Here is a 15,488-nt window from a genome sequence, read left to right as displayed (position 1 = left end):
ACTGACATTAACCAATAAATAAACTTTAATAAAACAGGTACATCTGCAACAGGACCATTTAGGTAAATCAGTAACAATGTGCCATTTCCTTGATTTGCTGGTTTTTTGTTTTGTTTTTGTTTTACTTTTCAAACCAAAAAATTGACAAAACAGAATAAATTTCATTTTTAAAACTATTTCTGAAATTCAGTACGTATTTTATGCATGAACTGAAACTTATGTTTCCAAACAAAAATATCATACCTTGCAGTTTTCACTGTTTTCAATTTCAATTACAAAATTTAAATAAAAATATAAACTCCAAGTGGTCACACAGAATGACAGAATTGAAATAACCTAAATTCTGTTTCTTCATCTTTGTGCTATCAGTGTATACTTTAATCATTGGGCTATCAGTGTATACTTTAACCTATCATTGAGGCCCGAGTGCCATAGAGGCCTGAGACAAGCTGCACCTACCGTGTTTCCCCGAAAATAAGACCGGGTCCTATATTAATTTTTTTCTCCAGAAGACGCATTAGGGCTTGTGTTCAGGAGATGTCATCCTGAAAAGTCACGCTAGGGTTTATTTTCCAGTTAGGTCTTATTTTCAGGGAAACATGGTAATTCTAAAGTTTATAACACTTTCTCTCAAAATGAGTGCATAGGTAATTAAAATGTGATGATTTCCAGCTTACATGTATATTATTATAACTCAACAGTAACGTAGCAATTAAGAACTCTTAGACCAACAAAATAGTCTGAGGGAAGAGTATTTAACACCAACATTATTTAGAATTGCATGGGGACAACATAAAGCAGAATGACTTTTATTCAGTTTTCCTATTTCTTTAAAATTCTCTATAGACATGTCCTCTTACCTCCTATCCTCCTTAATGCCTACATTTGGAGTGGATGGCTCCCACAGCCCTGCCCTTGGTTCTCCAAGAATAAATGACCTTCCTTGGGAAGGAGTGCAACAAAAGGAATTAGGTGAGAGAACCTGGTAATGAAGGTGAAGTTCCCTGCTTTTTTCCTTCACAGTCTTGCTTAGAGCTGGCCATGGGACCTACCGTGCTTCCCCGAAAATAAGACTGGGTCTTATATTAAGTTTCGCTCCAAAAGATGCATTAGGGCTTATGCTCAGAGGATGTCATCCTGAAAAATCATGCTAGGGCTTATTTTCCAGTTAGGTCTTATTTTTGGGGAAACACAGTATCAAGGGAGGGTGTCAGCTCCATAAAGCAATATTGGCTGTTTAAGACTGTTAATAAGAGGAATAGGTGATAACTGGGTAGTAACTAGGGAGCAGTCAGATGGGTCACGTTGCAGGTCTGTTTACAGAAGTTTGAAACACACAACACCCAAAGTAAGATAGCCTGTTTGAAAATACATAAGCTTGAATGGTTTTCAATGGCCTCCTTTTGGCTACAAGCCCGAAGTTAGATTTATGAGGCAGGGTATAATCCCAAAGCATAGCAAAATCAAATTCATCTTCTAAAAGTAAATGTGTTCATTTAGCTCTGCCTCATGATATATTTTTATTTCATATTCCTTTAAAATCTCAATCTCTCTATCCCCCCCATCCACACACATCCACACACACTTGTGCACGCATACCTAACTTTTATATGATTGTAATTATATTATGTGTATATACAGATAGTTGTAAACTGAAAAATTTTCATTGTGAAATACATCATATATAAACACACACGGAATGTCCATCAATAAAGAAAATGTGGCAGTCACAAAAAGGAAGGAAATCACGCCATTTGTAACAACATGGATAGACCTTGAGGGCATTATGCGAAGTGAAATAAGTCAGACAGAAAGACAAATACCTTATGACTTCACTTCCATGTAGAATCTTAAAAACAACAACAAAAACAAAAAACCGAACTCATAGCTATAGAGAACAGATTGATGGTTGGCAGAGGTTGGAGTAACGGGTGGGCAAAATGGGTGAAAGGACTCAAAAGGTACAAACTTGTAGTTACAAAATAAAGAAGTCATGGGGTGTAATGTACAGCATGGTAACTATAGTTTAACAATAATACTGTATTGTATATTTGAACATTGCTAGATCTTATCGGTTCTCGTCGCAAAAAAAATAATTATAACTGTGTGGTGATGTTAACTAGACTTATTGTGGTGATCACTGCATAGTATGTACAAACAGTGAACATTGTGTTATACATCTGAAATAGATAGAATGTTGTATGTCAATTATATCTCAATAAAAATAAAAGGTATGAAGTACAGATATATTTAATGCATAAATATCACCATGCAATTCTAAACAATGCTGGTGTTAAATACTATAATGATAATGAAATTGACGACCCATAGACCCACTGGCCAGTAAGAGTGATACCAGTGCCTTTACAATTCCACACGTCCCTACCTCTCAGCATTTCTTGCTCTTTACCTAGTCCCTCTCTTCAAGTTTCTTTCTTTACCCCACAAGAGCTATGATCTTTTTTTTCAGTGTTTGTAGATTTAGTTTTCTATTATTTTGTTTAGGCTTTTTTTCATCTATGTTTATGAAAGAAATTGGGCTGTAACTTCCCTATGTCACATGGGCAGTATCTAGGTTGGATGTTAAGGTTGAATTAATCTCATAGAATGAGTTAGAGAATGAGCTGTATTTTTTCTATTATTTCTAAAAGTTTATTTAAGATTGAATTTGTTTCTCAAATGTTTGCACAACCTATATGCAAAAATTTTGTTTGTAGGGATATTTTAAAACATTCATTAAAAGGCTATACATCTGGGGGCAGCTGGTTAGCTCAGTTGGTTAGAGCTCAGTGCTCGTAACACCAAGGTTGCCAGTTCGATCCCCACATGGGCCACCGTGAGCTGCGCCCTCCACAACTAGATTGAAAACAACTACTTGACTTGATGGGTCCTGGAAAAACACACTTAAAGTAAATAAAAGTTTAAAAGAAAAAACTGTTATAGACATCCAATACCCTCTATTTCTTTAAGAACATTAGGTTAAATACATAAAATTTGCAGATATTGCCCAGTTTGGCCCTACAAAAATGGCAATTTCATGTGGTCTGACCTAACAATTATTCTGTATCTGTGTATGATAATTCCAACATTCGCTATCTCTGTGGGTTGATTTCTGCTGCTTGGTTTTTCTGCTGACATTCACTCACATAGGTTTGTTTTCTTATACTTCTAGTGATTTTTTTCCCAGGGAATATTTGAGGTTCATATTTAAAGTGTGTTCCTTCAGAGATGAGCTTTGATTGCTTCTGCCAGGTACCTAGGGGCAGTGCTGAAATGGAGAAACTATATTTTTGCTTGGCTGTTTTGGACCACATGGGTTTTGGTGAGACACAGCAGCAAGGAGAGATTTAGGATTTGGGATTAGGAATTATCTAGGGAGGTACCCCCCACCCCCCTTTTCTTTCACTCTAACAATAACCAAGACTAAAAGAAGTATCCATCCCATCATCTACTTTCCTGAGGCCCTTTTCACTCTGGTTCACCAGTGATGGCACTCCCCTCAGGGGTCTCTCAAGTGACTCTCTCCTTCTCAGTTTTGTTTCTTGACATCCATGTGCATGAGCTCTTAAATTTCAGGCCCTGGACTACCCAGGATGGACAGGGGTCCTCGAAGAAAAGGCTGATCTAATACTAGTTGACTTTTCTGGATTCTCACTTTCCAGTTTACAGCCTTTGAAGGTTTCCCTTACTTACTCACCAGGTCAGTGCTCTGTACCAAAGGGTGTGCTTCTGACCTCCAGTTGGTTGTACGGCCAGAAACAGAAGGCACAGGTTCTTTTTGTCACTAAGTATTATATCCAGTTTATTGAACAATATGAACTCAATGAGGTACAAACATGAAGTGATTTTACTTTTCCCTACTCACTGTCCTCAAACATGAAAAGTCAAATCTCCTTTGTCCTTGTTTAATGAGGTCTTGGGCAGACCCTTTAACTTTCAGGTCACTTGCAATTAGTTCAGTTTAAACTTTAAATCTCAACCTAATTCTTGTTTCTTTCTACCCTACCAGCCCTGCCCAGAGGGTCATGGTGGGATAGGGTGAGCTCTGCTCCATTTCTCCTTTCTGTACCTCTTCTTCAATCTCCATAGAGATCCTTCCTTGAGCTTCCAGGGGTCACAGGGGTCCTGGGGGTCTCAGTATTCCATATCTTTCTCCTTGGGCATCATACCACACTATGGTCCCTATTTGCCATTCAGTGTGGGCTGCCCCATCTAGCCTTTTAGTTTCAAGAAGCAGACATCATTCTTTGTTCACATACCTCCACAAACTCAATAAAGTATCTACCAAGCTTCCCATGACCTTCACCATATTTTTCTTCCTGGTGGAAGAAAGAAGGAAGTTCTATGGATTCAACAGCTTAGCAAGAATTTAGTTAGGGAGAGGATTCAATGTGGCCCTGGTGGCACCCTTAATCATCACCAGCGGTTCACTTGGTGTAGAGGGAGGAAAAACTTGGGTGAGGGAATGTTGTTTAGGAATTCTCATGGACAATGACTCTGTAGAGTGCCCTCTTTGGACTCCCCAACCCACTCTTCACCCCAGCAGTTGACTTATTTCTCAGGAGAAAGATGGGAGTGTTTTAGATATTACTGACAGTCAACAACTGCTAGTATGATGAACTCAACAAATGTTGCTGTTATGAATTCTCAGGAAAATAATACTCTAGGGGCATATTAGGAAGAATATATAGGGTAGAACTCTGCAGAAGATCCTGAGTCAATAATACCGTCCTTGTATCTAGAAAATGATGTCTTAGAACCCAAAACTAGATTAAGTGTTATAATCCAAATTTGATATAAAAATAACTTCAAATTTCCTCCAGTTGCAACTGAGGGTAGAATTAGGCTTTATTTGTGCAGAATGTACCTTATTAAAATCAGTATGTTTAAGGAGAAAAAAAGCCTTCATAGATGACACCACCACACATTCTAAATTTGGCTTTAAAAATGTTTTGTATGTGATACATGCCGTAATTATTTTAAAATGCCAGTAAAAATGTTTTGTGTTTCCATAAGTTTACCTGGTACCACTGTACTGAGTAGAACAGAATGACAAAATCAACTGTACAAGGAGCTAAGCTGAAAATTAATGTTCTCCACGTTCATAATCTTTGCATCGACTTCCTACCAGCCACACATCTAGCCATGCTAATGTACAGAATTCTGTGCTATAACAATTAATTCAATGAAATCAATAGTCATCTTAGCCGATCTACTACCCCTTGTTATAGGGCATGGTACCCACACTAGTTTCCTGGTTCATTCCTTTAAAAAGACTCAGTGACCCTGGGTCAGTTATAATAAATCTGGACTTCATTCTCTTCTTAAGTTTTATCTCACTCTGAAACAGACTTTTTTTTTTTTTTATTAATTAATTTATTTATTAGTTTCAGGTGTACAAAACAAGGTAATACTTAGACGTTCATCATTTATATCCCTCATACTGTGAACCCCCCTCCCCCCATCCACTATCCCTCCGACCTCACACTGAACCATCACATTATATATATAAAATTATAGTTGGCATTCATTAACTGAAACAGACTTTCTAACAGAAGTGTTTACAAAGAAATTCTACAGCTCAAATTTGAGGGCTGTGTTGTATATCTTCATTCTTAATAAAAGAGCTGTCTTTTCCTTCTTTCATTCTACTTAGCATTTCTTCTCGAAGGGAAATAAAATCAAACAAGAAAAAATGTGAAAAAGATGAATGAATGTGACATTAGAGTCTGATTTTAATGGCCAAAAATATCAGAGTTATGCCTTTTTCTTTCACAATATAACTTGACAGGATTTCAGGATGTCATTACAAAAATGAACCTCATCAGAAGTAAAACTGCATGCATTTAAAGAAAATGTGTTATAGTAGAGTTATATTTGTTAAGGCAAACACAGCATAGTCAGTATTTAATTAATTATTATCTTTTTCAAAATTGGCCCCTCAAAGGCTATATCCTTATTTCGATCAGTACTGGCTGTGCTACAAATGTTTTTGGAAATCCTCTTTGGAAATAAACTGATGAGCCAGTTTATAAGGACAACAAGAAAACCAGCTTCATTTATTCAGTCCTACCTTATTTAAACCAAAATTGGCACTTCATACCGACAAATGAAATTTCTTAGACCTTATTCATCAAACTGACTTCAAATTATTATTTATAAAAAAGAAAACTTAAAAAAAACTTTTTAAAAATCATGAAACATTACATATAAATATGTACTGTTTAAACTATGTAAAGAAAACATTCATGTTACTACGTATACGAAGTATACGAAGGTTAAAAACATTTCTCCAAAAGGAACTCTCATACACTGTTGGTGGGAATGCAGACTGGTGCAGCCGCTATGGAAGGCAGTGTGGAGGTTCCTCAAGAAATTACGAATAGAATTACCATATGACCCAGCAATCGCTCTCCTGGGTATCTACCCCAAAAATATAAAAGCATTTCTCTATAGAGACACGTGTACGCCAATGTTCATTGCAGCTTTGTTTACGGTGGCCAAGACATGGAAACAACCAAAATGCCCTTCGATAGATGAATGGATAAAGAAGTTGTGGTACATATACACAATGGAATACTATTCGGCGTTAAGGAAAGATGATATAGGAGCATTTGTGACAACATGGATGGATCTCGAGAGAATAATGCTAAGTGAAATAAGTCAGACAGAAAAAGCAGAGAACCCTATGATTTCACTGATATGTGGTATATAAACCAAAAAGAACAAGACAAACAAATGAGAAACAAAAACTCATAGACACAGACAACAATTTAGTGGTTACCAGAGGGTAAGGGGGTGGGGGGTGGGTGATGAGGGTAAAGGGGATCAAATATATGGTGATGGAAGGAGAACTGACTCTGGGTGGTGAACACGCAATGGGATTTATAGACGATGTAATACAGAATTGTACACCTGAAATCTATGTAAATTTACTAACAATTGTCACCCCAATAAAATTAATTAAAAAAAAAAACACAAAAAAAAACAACAACAAAAAAAACATTTCTCCAACATTCCAGGAGTTCCTTGAATATATTATCCCAAACACAATACACCCTGTCTTTTAGAGGTAAACGGTAGTCATTTCCATAATTTTCCTGTCATTTTGTCATCTATTATATATCCCTCGATACTATCATTCCATAGTTTGTTTTTGAATTTTATATAAATGAAATTATCCAGTATCTATCCACCTATAATTTGACTTCTCTTTCTTAATAAATTGTTTATGAAATACATCTAAGGCAAGGGTAGACCAACTATGGCTTGCCATCTATTTTGTGAATAGTTTGGCTCACATAGCCTACCTATGATATTTGCCACTGGCTTTAACAGAAAGTTTGCCAACCCTTGGGTTGGATATATTACTTGACTCAATTTGCTAATATTTTGTTTAATATTCTGCAATTATTTTCAAGAGAGACACTGTATTGTGGTTTTCTTGTAATGACTTGGTCTATTTTTGGTATCAGAATAATCTTAGCTTCATACAAGATCTGGGAAGTATTATTACCTTATTAGTGTAGAACTAGTATTATTTCTTTTTTTAAATCTGTAATAGAATTTACCTAAGAGGTCAATTGGAACTATAGTTTCGTTTGTGGGGAAATTTTTAACTATGAATTCAATTCCTTTAAATAGGTATAGTTCTATTCAATTTGAAAATTCTTCATAAATCAGTTTTGGTAATTTGTGTTTCAAGGAAGTTTTACTTTTCATTTAAGCTGTTAAATTTGTTGGCATATGTTGCTTTGTATTGAATTTTAGATTGACAATTTGATAATCTGGGCAGATACTGAAAATAGAGGGTTCAGAGCGTAGGTCCATGAGGATGCCCTGGGATCTGTGTTTTTAACCAACAACCCATGTGATTCTCATGTTCAGGGAGAATGCTTCAGACATCTGTAAGGAATTGTCCCAATTCAAGAGTCCATAATTTTCTGCATAAGGTAATAGAAGCAGCATTGCAATGACAGCAATGAATCCAGATTCTATCTTGGTTCTGTCCCTAACAAGCTACGTGATTTTTGAGCACATTACATTGTGTCTCTGGGACTCAATATTTCCTGTCTGCAAGAATAAGTGAGACTGGATGTATCTTATGGCTCTCACATGCTAGGAATTTGTGTTTCTGAGGGTGGCCTGGAAGAAACTAATCTTTAACATCCCTGGAAAATTCTTCATGACATTCAGGTGATGGAGAATTATTCTTGAATAACTGTTTATGACAGATGGGCAAGGCCATGCAACCTGGCTGGTTTCCTGGAATTGGCAAGCACTAGGCCCAGGATATGTCTATCACATGTAGGACAGGTGGGGAGTGGATAAGGCTGGTAGCCTGGAAGTTAGAAACTCAGAAATCTCACCATCTTGGCTCCAACCACCATCTTTGTTACCTACTTACTATTCAAAAAAGAGGCCTCAGGAGGCCGTCCTGAAACGTGAGTGGTAAGGTGACCACGACATGCCCTTTCTGTGCGCACCTTGCTCAGAAATACCAAACCTCTGGAAGGTGAGATGGATTGGTATGGATTTTCATTTCTTATGAATGAGTTTTCCTCTCAAAAAGCCAGTGAGGCTTGGCCTTTGATCTAAAGTCGGGTTCTCCTTTGTTCCCTACTTCCTTCTTTTCTCTCCAATTCTCCATCTATGTTCCCTAAGGGTCATTTATTTGCTAAGCCTCACCTCTTACAGCCCTTAATTTTTCACTTCTGAGGAAAGGATTGTTTTCTAATGACTAATCTCTTGTGTTTGATCTTCTAAATATATCCATTCCCTATCTCAGCACATTACTCCTTGGGCTAGTCTTCCCGATCCCAAGATATCTAACCCACAGGTGAACCTATGAGCAACCTCCACTCTCTTCATCCTAGCAACATCATGAATTCACCTATGAGTTCCCACCTGAGAGGTGAAGATAATTTCCTGACGTTGGCAGGGAAATTTCAAACTCAAAATCATAGAATATAGGGGTGGTTATCTCAGGCTAGGTAGGGGATAGAGTAGTATATAGCTTGTAGAAGATGTACAAATTTTGGTACCCAGTCATGTCCCTGGAATCACCTGCCATTTAGGATCTGATGACTCCCAAATCCATGTCTTTTATAGAAAGTGTTCTCCAGAACTTCAGTCCCTTACTTCCAAATATCTTCTAGACAGGCCACCTAAGCGCCCCTTCAAAACCTTTAACTCAACATGAGTTTTCAACATGGCTTTTCAGCAGGGCTACTTCTTGCAGATTAATGTTATTTTCATCTTTCCAACTGAATGTCTAATAGGTTCCTAAAATTTAACATGTCTAAAATAGATCTTTTGATTTCTTACACTTGAGCTAAACCAACCAACCAACCAACCAATCAACCAACCAACCAGCCAACCAACCAAAAGATAAACCCTCTGCACAATTCACTGTCTTCTTCATCAAAATTATTGACAATTCCATTCTTCTAGTTGCTCAAGCCCAAAAGTGTAGAGTCATCATCGATTCCTTTTTTTCTTTCATAGTCTACATATGATCTATCTCCAAATACTATTCTGCCTTTAAACTTGAATTGGAATCTGACCACTTCACGTATCATCAGTGCCAAGTGCCTAGTCTGAATTACCACTTTTACAATAGCTCCTATCTGGTGTTTAACCTGCCAACTCCCCAGAGTATGCATAATGCATCAAAGTGATCCTATTGAAACATAAGTCAGGGCATGTAACCCCATGCTCAAAGTCCTCCAGTGGCCTTATAATGCCCAAGAGGCTACATGATCTAGTTCACCATTATCTGACTTCATCCCTATTTTCCTTTCTTTTCTTTATTCTATTTTAGTCCCGTCCTCTTAGTTCTTCAATATGCCAGAAACAAACCTGCCTTGGAAACTTAGCACTTGCTTCTGGAATGCTCTTTCCTCAATATTCACATGATTAAACCTTTCATCTCCTTTCTATCTTTACTCAAATGACCTCAGGAAGTGCTTGCTTGGCCACTTATTCCAAAATTGCAACTCTCATATCCCTCTTCATACTTTATTTTTCTCCTTGGCCTTTATCACAACCTAAAATTCTATAAATTTACTTATTTATTTTGCTGTCTCCTCTGTTAGAATTTAAATTCCATGAAGGCAGAAATTTTGATCTGTTTCATTTATTTCTGAATCCCCAGTTCCCAACAATGCTTAGAAAACAGTAAACACTCCATAAATATTTGTTGAATGAATGACCAAGCATATTAGAAAAGAAGCAGATGGACCTTCTAGAAATAAAAATAAAAGAACTGAAATTAAACACCTTAAAGCTAGATGAAAGAGAAAAATTAGTTTTCAGAGAACAACACAATATCAACAAAAGAGATATACAACATAATTCATCTGATGAAACTAGCATAAATTTGATACTCAAACCAGCAAGGGAAGTAAGTAAAAAAAAAATGACAGATCAATCTTGCCCGTGAAAATAGATACAAAAATCTTAAACAACATTTTATCAAGCAAAATCCAGAAATGTATAAAATATATGATATATCATAGCCAATATTATGCGATAATTCCATTTACATAAATTTCAAAATTAGAGAACACCAACAATACAAGTATCCTTCATTATCCAAGTCTACTTGGTACTTGAGTTCAAACAGTGACAGTCTAAATAATCAGTTGGGATATTTATGAGTACTTCAACTGAGTGTGTGTTTGTTGTGTGTGTATATACAATTATATATTTTTTAAGGTAACACAGAGTAATATTGTCTCTCTGTCTCTGTCTCTGTCTCTCTCTCTTTGGTGTGCTATTCTATGAATCTTGACTTATGTATAGATTCACCACCACCACCACAATCAGGATACAGAATAGTTCTATCATTGCCCCAAATTCTCTTGTATTATTCCTTTGTAGTCACACTCTCCCCGCAACTCCCAATTCCTGGCAACCATTGATCCGTTCTCCATCACTATAGTTTTCATTTGTTTGTTTTTTAGAATGTCATATAAATGAAATCATATACTATGTAACCTTTTGAGACTGGCTTCTTTCATTTAGAAAAATGATTTTGAGATTCATCCAAGTTGGTGCATGTATCTATAGTCCACTCCTTTTTAGTGTTGAATGTGGATGTACCACTGTTTGTATATTCATTCACCCACTGGAAAACATTTGGGTTGTTTCTAGTCTTTGGAGATGATCACTAAAGTTGTTATAAATAGTTACAAGCTTTTGTGTGAACACAAGTTTTCATTTCTCTTGGATAAATACCTGGAAGTGGAATTACTGGGTCATATGGTAAGAATAGTTTAAATTTATAAGAAACTTCCAGAGTAGCTGCATCATTTCACCTTCCTGCCAACAATGTATGAGAGTTCCAGTTGCTCCATAGCCTCATCATCATTTGGTATTGTCAGTATTTTTTATTTTAGCCATTCTATAGGTGTGTAGTACAAACTGAGTCCTTTCGGTTCCCAAAATTTGGAAGGCAAATGGCCAGATTTTGACAATGAGAGAGTGATCTAAAATTTTATCTTATTTTATTTGGTTATTTATTTGGATAGTAAGGGGTATATGCAGTAAGACTGTTTTAAAAAAGGAACAAATTCGTTAGTATAAAAGTAGATAGTGGCTACCTCTGGTGAAAGGGAGGTAGATGCCATCCAGTAGATCCACCAGGGGCTCTGAGATACTGAGGATGTGTTGTTTGATGAAGCAGCATGGCGGGTACATGTGACGTGTTTTACCATTATTACTGAAACTATATCTCTGTGTTGGATACATTTCACAATTAATAATTTTTAAAGAAATGTATGAGCATACCAAACACACAAAGCCCCCCAAAGTAATGCAGAAAAACATTTTAAAACCACTTCTGTCAGTTCAAGTATAGTGAGTTAAAAAACTTAAAAGCATTTTGTAAAATTTAGACATAGACTTTCTTAAAGCTTGTTTAAAACTAAAATAATTTCTTTAATATTTCTGTGCTTGCGTATATCCTATGAGCCAGATACTGATGGGTCGGTCCGTTTATTAATGAGCTTGCTATTTCCCAGAAGCCTCAACCCATACACAGAAGGGCTGGTCATAATAAGACCGTCCTTAAGATTGGCAAAGACGAGCTTCTTCCTAGAAACCAGGACCAGACTCAACTTTAGGAAGCATGTTGAAGGTGTATCTTTACTATTCACATATTCTTAGACATCCCCGAGGTCACCCAATTCTTCAGCAACCTTTCCCTGTTGCCACCAAAACCTTATAAGGACAACGTTTACCTGTGACAACACTTGGGATTTTGGACAGAAAGCTCTTGACTGTTCTGATGGGCACACCTCCTGCCTTGTCATCTTGCATCTTTGTAATAATGTCTTCAATCTGAAAAAGGTTAAAGAAAAGAAGTGTTATTGTCTCCCACAAAATAATGGTAAACGGTACCTTTACAAATAGCCCAAATGTGGGAACATGGATGCCAACAGCAGCTGTCAGGAAAAGCTTCCACCCTGTCCATTAACAGACACAGTAGCAGCATCTGCTGTGGACCACGTGCTGGGGGGGGGGGTGCTTAAGGGTTGTATACAAGAGCATAAACCGTGGTCTGTAAGGAACAGCCCCCAGTTCAACAAGATGAGGAGGGAGAAATACATTAGGCTTCTTCACGGGATGCCGCATGCAATTCAATGTGGTGAAATTTCTCCTCTTTCCCAAACTGGGTTTACATGTAGTCTGTTTGAACCATATGAAATTTCCATGTTCAATTTCAAAAAATGGCAACTTTCTACAGTTTAATCTAATATGTTAACACACTGCTATCAGGAAGTATAGGCAGGGCTGTCTTTGGGACAAGAGCAAGACACAGCCAGAGTCACACAGGAGAGAAAAAAAAAGACTATAACTGAAGACATGGAAAGCTGGGGTCTGGACAAGCTGGAGGTCAAGGCTCAGTGTCTGTGAGTGGTGGTGTATAGGTGGTCAAGTTGAGCCGGGGCTCTTATGGAGCAAGGACAGGATCCTTACCTTTTGGGCTAAGGAAGACCACGCCATCAGGAGAAAGACCGTGATAGGCTGTGGCCTGGAGCCAAGTGAAATCTTATTGGTGAAACAAGATACTATCTACATGTAGTGAAAACAGAACAGGGAGAGGGGACGGAGTACCAACGATACAGATACCTAAATTGGAAAACCTATCTGTGACTAAGAATTTATAAGCCGGATGTAATTTCCCAGGCAGAAATCTTCAGAAGAGGATACAGAAGAATCTGTAACAAGGACATAGGTCTTTTTGTTTGGGGAGTGGACAAGGAGGAGGGCAACTGGAAAAGGGGAAAAGATTTTGTTTAGTTTTCTCACACATTTTGTTTCCCTGAGAAACAGAATATCTTCGAAACACCAGGATGGGTTCCCTGAGGGCTTCCATAACAGAATCACATAATTGTAAGTCTAGAAATGTAAAGCTGTAGATCACCTAGTCTAGCATACTAGTCATGTAATTTGAGCATGACTTTCTTAAAGTTACATGACTAACAACTTGTTTGAAAGAAATAACTTGCTAGAGACAAAGTTAGGCTATGGCATAACCTAATAATAATAATAATATACAGTAAGTAAAATATATTAAGAAATCATTTTGTGCTAAGTACTATTCTAAATATTGTACACATATTATCCTATTTAATCCCCATGATTACTTCATAAACTAGATTCCACTATTATCTTCATTTTCAGGTAAAGAAACTAAGATTTAGTGAGGTTAAGTTGTGATAACAAATAACCCTCAAAATCACAATAGCTTAATAAAGCCAAGTTTCTTTCTCTCTCATGCTACCAGTCTGTCCCCAGTCACCAGGGGGACTCTGACTATTGTAGTTACTCTGGGACCCAAGCTGATAAAGCAGCCACCATCTTGAATGTTCCTGGTCATTGCACTAGAGAGTCAAGAGAGAGAGTTCTGGAGAATCTTGCACTGTTGATTAAAATTATAGCCCAGAAGTTAAATAGAACACAGTTGCTCACAATTCTTTGGCCAGAACTAGTTGCATGGCACCACAAAGGAGCCAGAGGGTCCAGTCTTCTGGGTGCTGGGAGGGGAAAACTGACCACCTGTGAGTAGTATCAATGCCCATCACAGAGGTTAAACAACCTGCCCAAGGTCACACAGCTACCCAGTCGTGGATCTGAGTTTAAACCTAGCTGCAGACCTCAGAGTGCAGGCTTCTAATCCCTGGGCTGCTCTGCCACCCAGTAAGATTCCCAGAAAACCAGCCAAGCAGGTAGACTAAGCTCCTGACCCTTTAAAGACTGTGGATGGATGTATCATGCTAGGAAAAAGGGTTATTCGCTGCAGATGTGCATTTTGTTAAATGACAGGAAAAGGAAGATTTCCATCCACATTCATGTTAATAGTCTCAGCTAATGCTCTGCTTTCTGTTCTCTAAAGTCAACCCAACTATTCAGAGTAGTTTAAATATTGCTTACTGATAGTCAAGGAGAGTTATTCCTAGAAAAATGGACATATTTTCAAAGTAATCTATGCTTTTGATCTAGTGTGCTATCTGAAACCAGACATATGAGTTTTATTGATGCTTTTTATGAAATGGGCTGAATATCCTGGGGGAATTGGAGGGAAGCCAATATACCAATTCAGTTAGACCCCTGACTTGACATTAGATGATAATAATTTCTAGTCTCTGCTGATATGAGCTGGATTTAAAGATTGGCTATGCAGAGGAAGTCTTCATGATTCTCTTCTCCTTTTCTTTGTTTAGTTGCTTGATCACACCACTGAATCTTTATTATTATTATTATTATATAAGTTTTGGGTGTCTAACATTATAATTCGACATCTGGCTACCCAACTCTTCAGCAACCCCAGTGTTGTCATTCCCTGTTGCCACCAAAACCTTATAAGGAGAATGTTTACCTGTGACAACATTGGGGATTTTGGAGGGAAAGCTCTTGACTGTTCTGATGGGCACCCCTCCTGTCTTGTCATCTTGCATCTTTGTGATCGCACAAGACCTATCTTCTTATATTGGCCTACAATGTACCAAGACATATATCACTCATCAGAGGTCAGAGCTGGATCAAAGGGACAATCCCCTTATCTGACCAGGAAGGGGTTACATTTCAGCAATAGTTTGCAACATCACGGGTGGGGAAGAATGTTTCATTGGTCCCCAGGTTTTGAATCCTCCGTAGTATTACTATATGCCCCAATCCCGGTCCTGGTCGCATGGTGGGCAGAGCATCTGCCCTGTGACTTTTGGGTTTGGCCATGTGACTTGCCTGGCTAGTGGGGTGTTATTGAAAGTGATATGAATAGAGGCTTTCAATGTACTTGCATGGGTAGGATTTTGGGGCACAGTCCGCTGCAAAATCAGCTAATAATACTATCTCTGAAATTTTTTTGTCATGATTTCCGGAGAAATGCTGTGTAAGAGTACAGGCCTACCAAAAAAACCAAAAGTGGGCTCTTAGGAGCTTCTATAAATTATAACGACAAACTTTTTCAGGATATCTAT

At 37.7% G+C, this 15,488-nt stretch overlaps 1 protein-coding gene across 10 annotated transcripts in view; it reads right to left on the bottom strand.

The window, feature by feature from the left end:
• Positions 1-15,488, bottom strand: part of RGS6 (regulator of G protein signaling 6) — a 464,887-nt gene that overhangs the window by 137,149 nt on the left and 312,250 nt on the right. For all 10 annotated transcript variants that reach the window (XM_081050402.1, XM_081050408.1, XM_081050404.1 and 7 more), the window contains one exon: positions 12,246-12,345. In XM_081050402.1, coding sequence (XP_080906528.1) covers positions 12,246-12,345 — 100 coding nt within the window. The remainder of the gene's footprint in view (positions 1-12,245; positions 12,346-15,488) is intronic.

This window comes from Rhinolophus hipposideros (genome assembly GCF_964194185.1).
Source record: "Rhinolophus hipposideros genome assembly, chromosome: 5".
Classification (NCBI taxonomy): domain Eukaryota; kingdom Metazoa; phylum Chordata; class Mammalia; order Chiroptera; family Rhinolophidae; genus Rhinolophus; species Rhinolophus hipposideros.
This window is presented reverse-complemented; position numbering and strand designations above follow the sequence as displayed.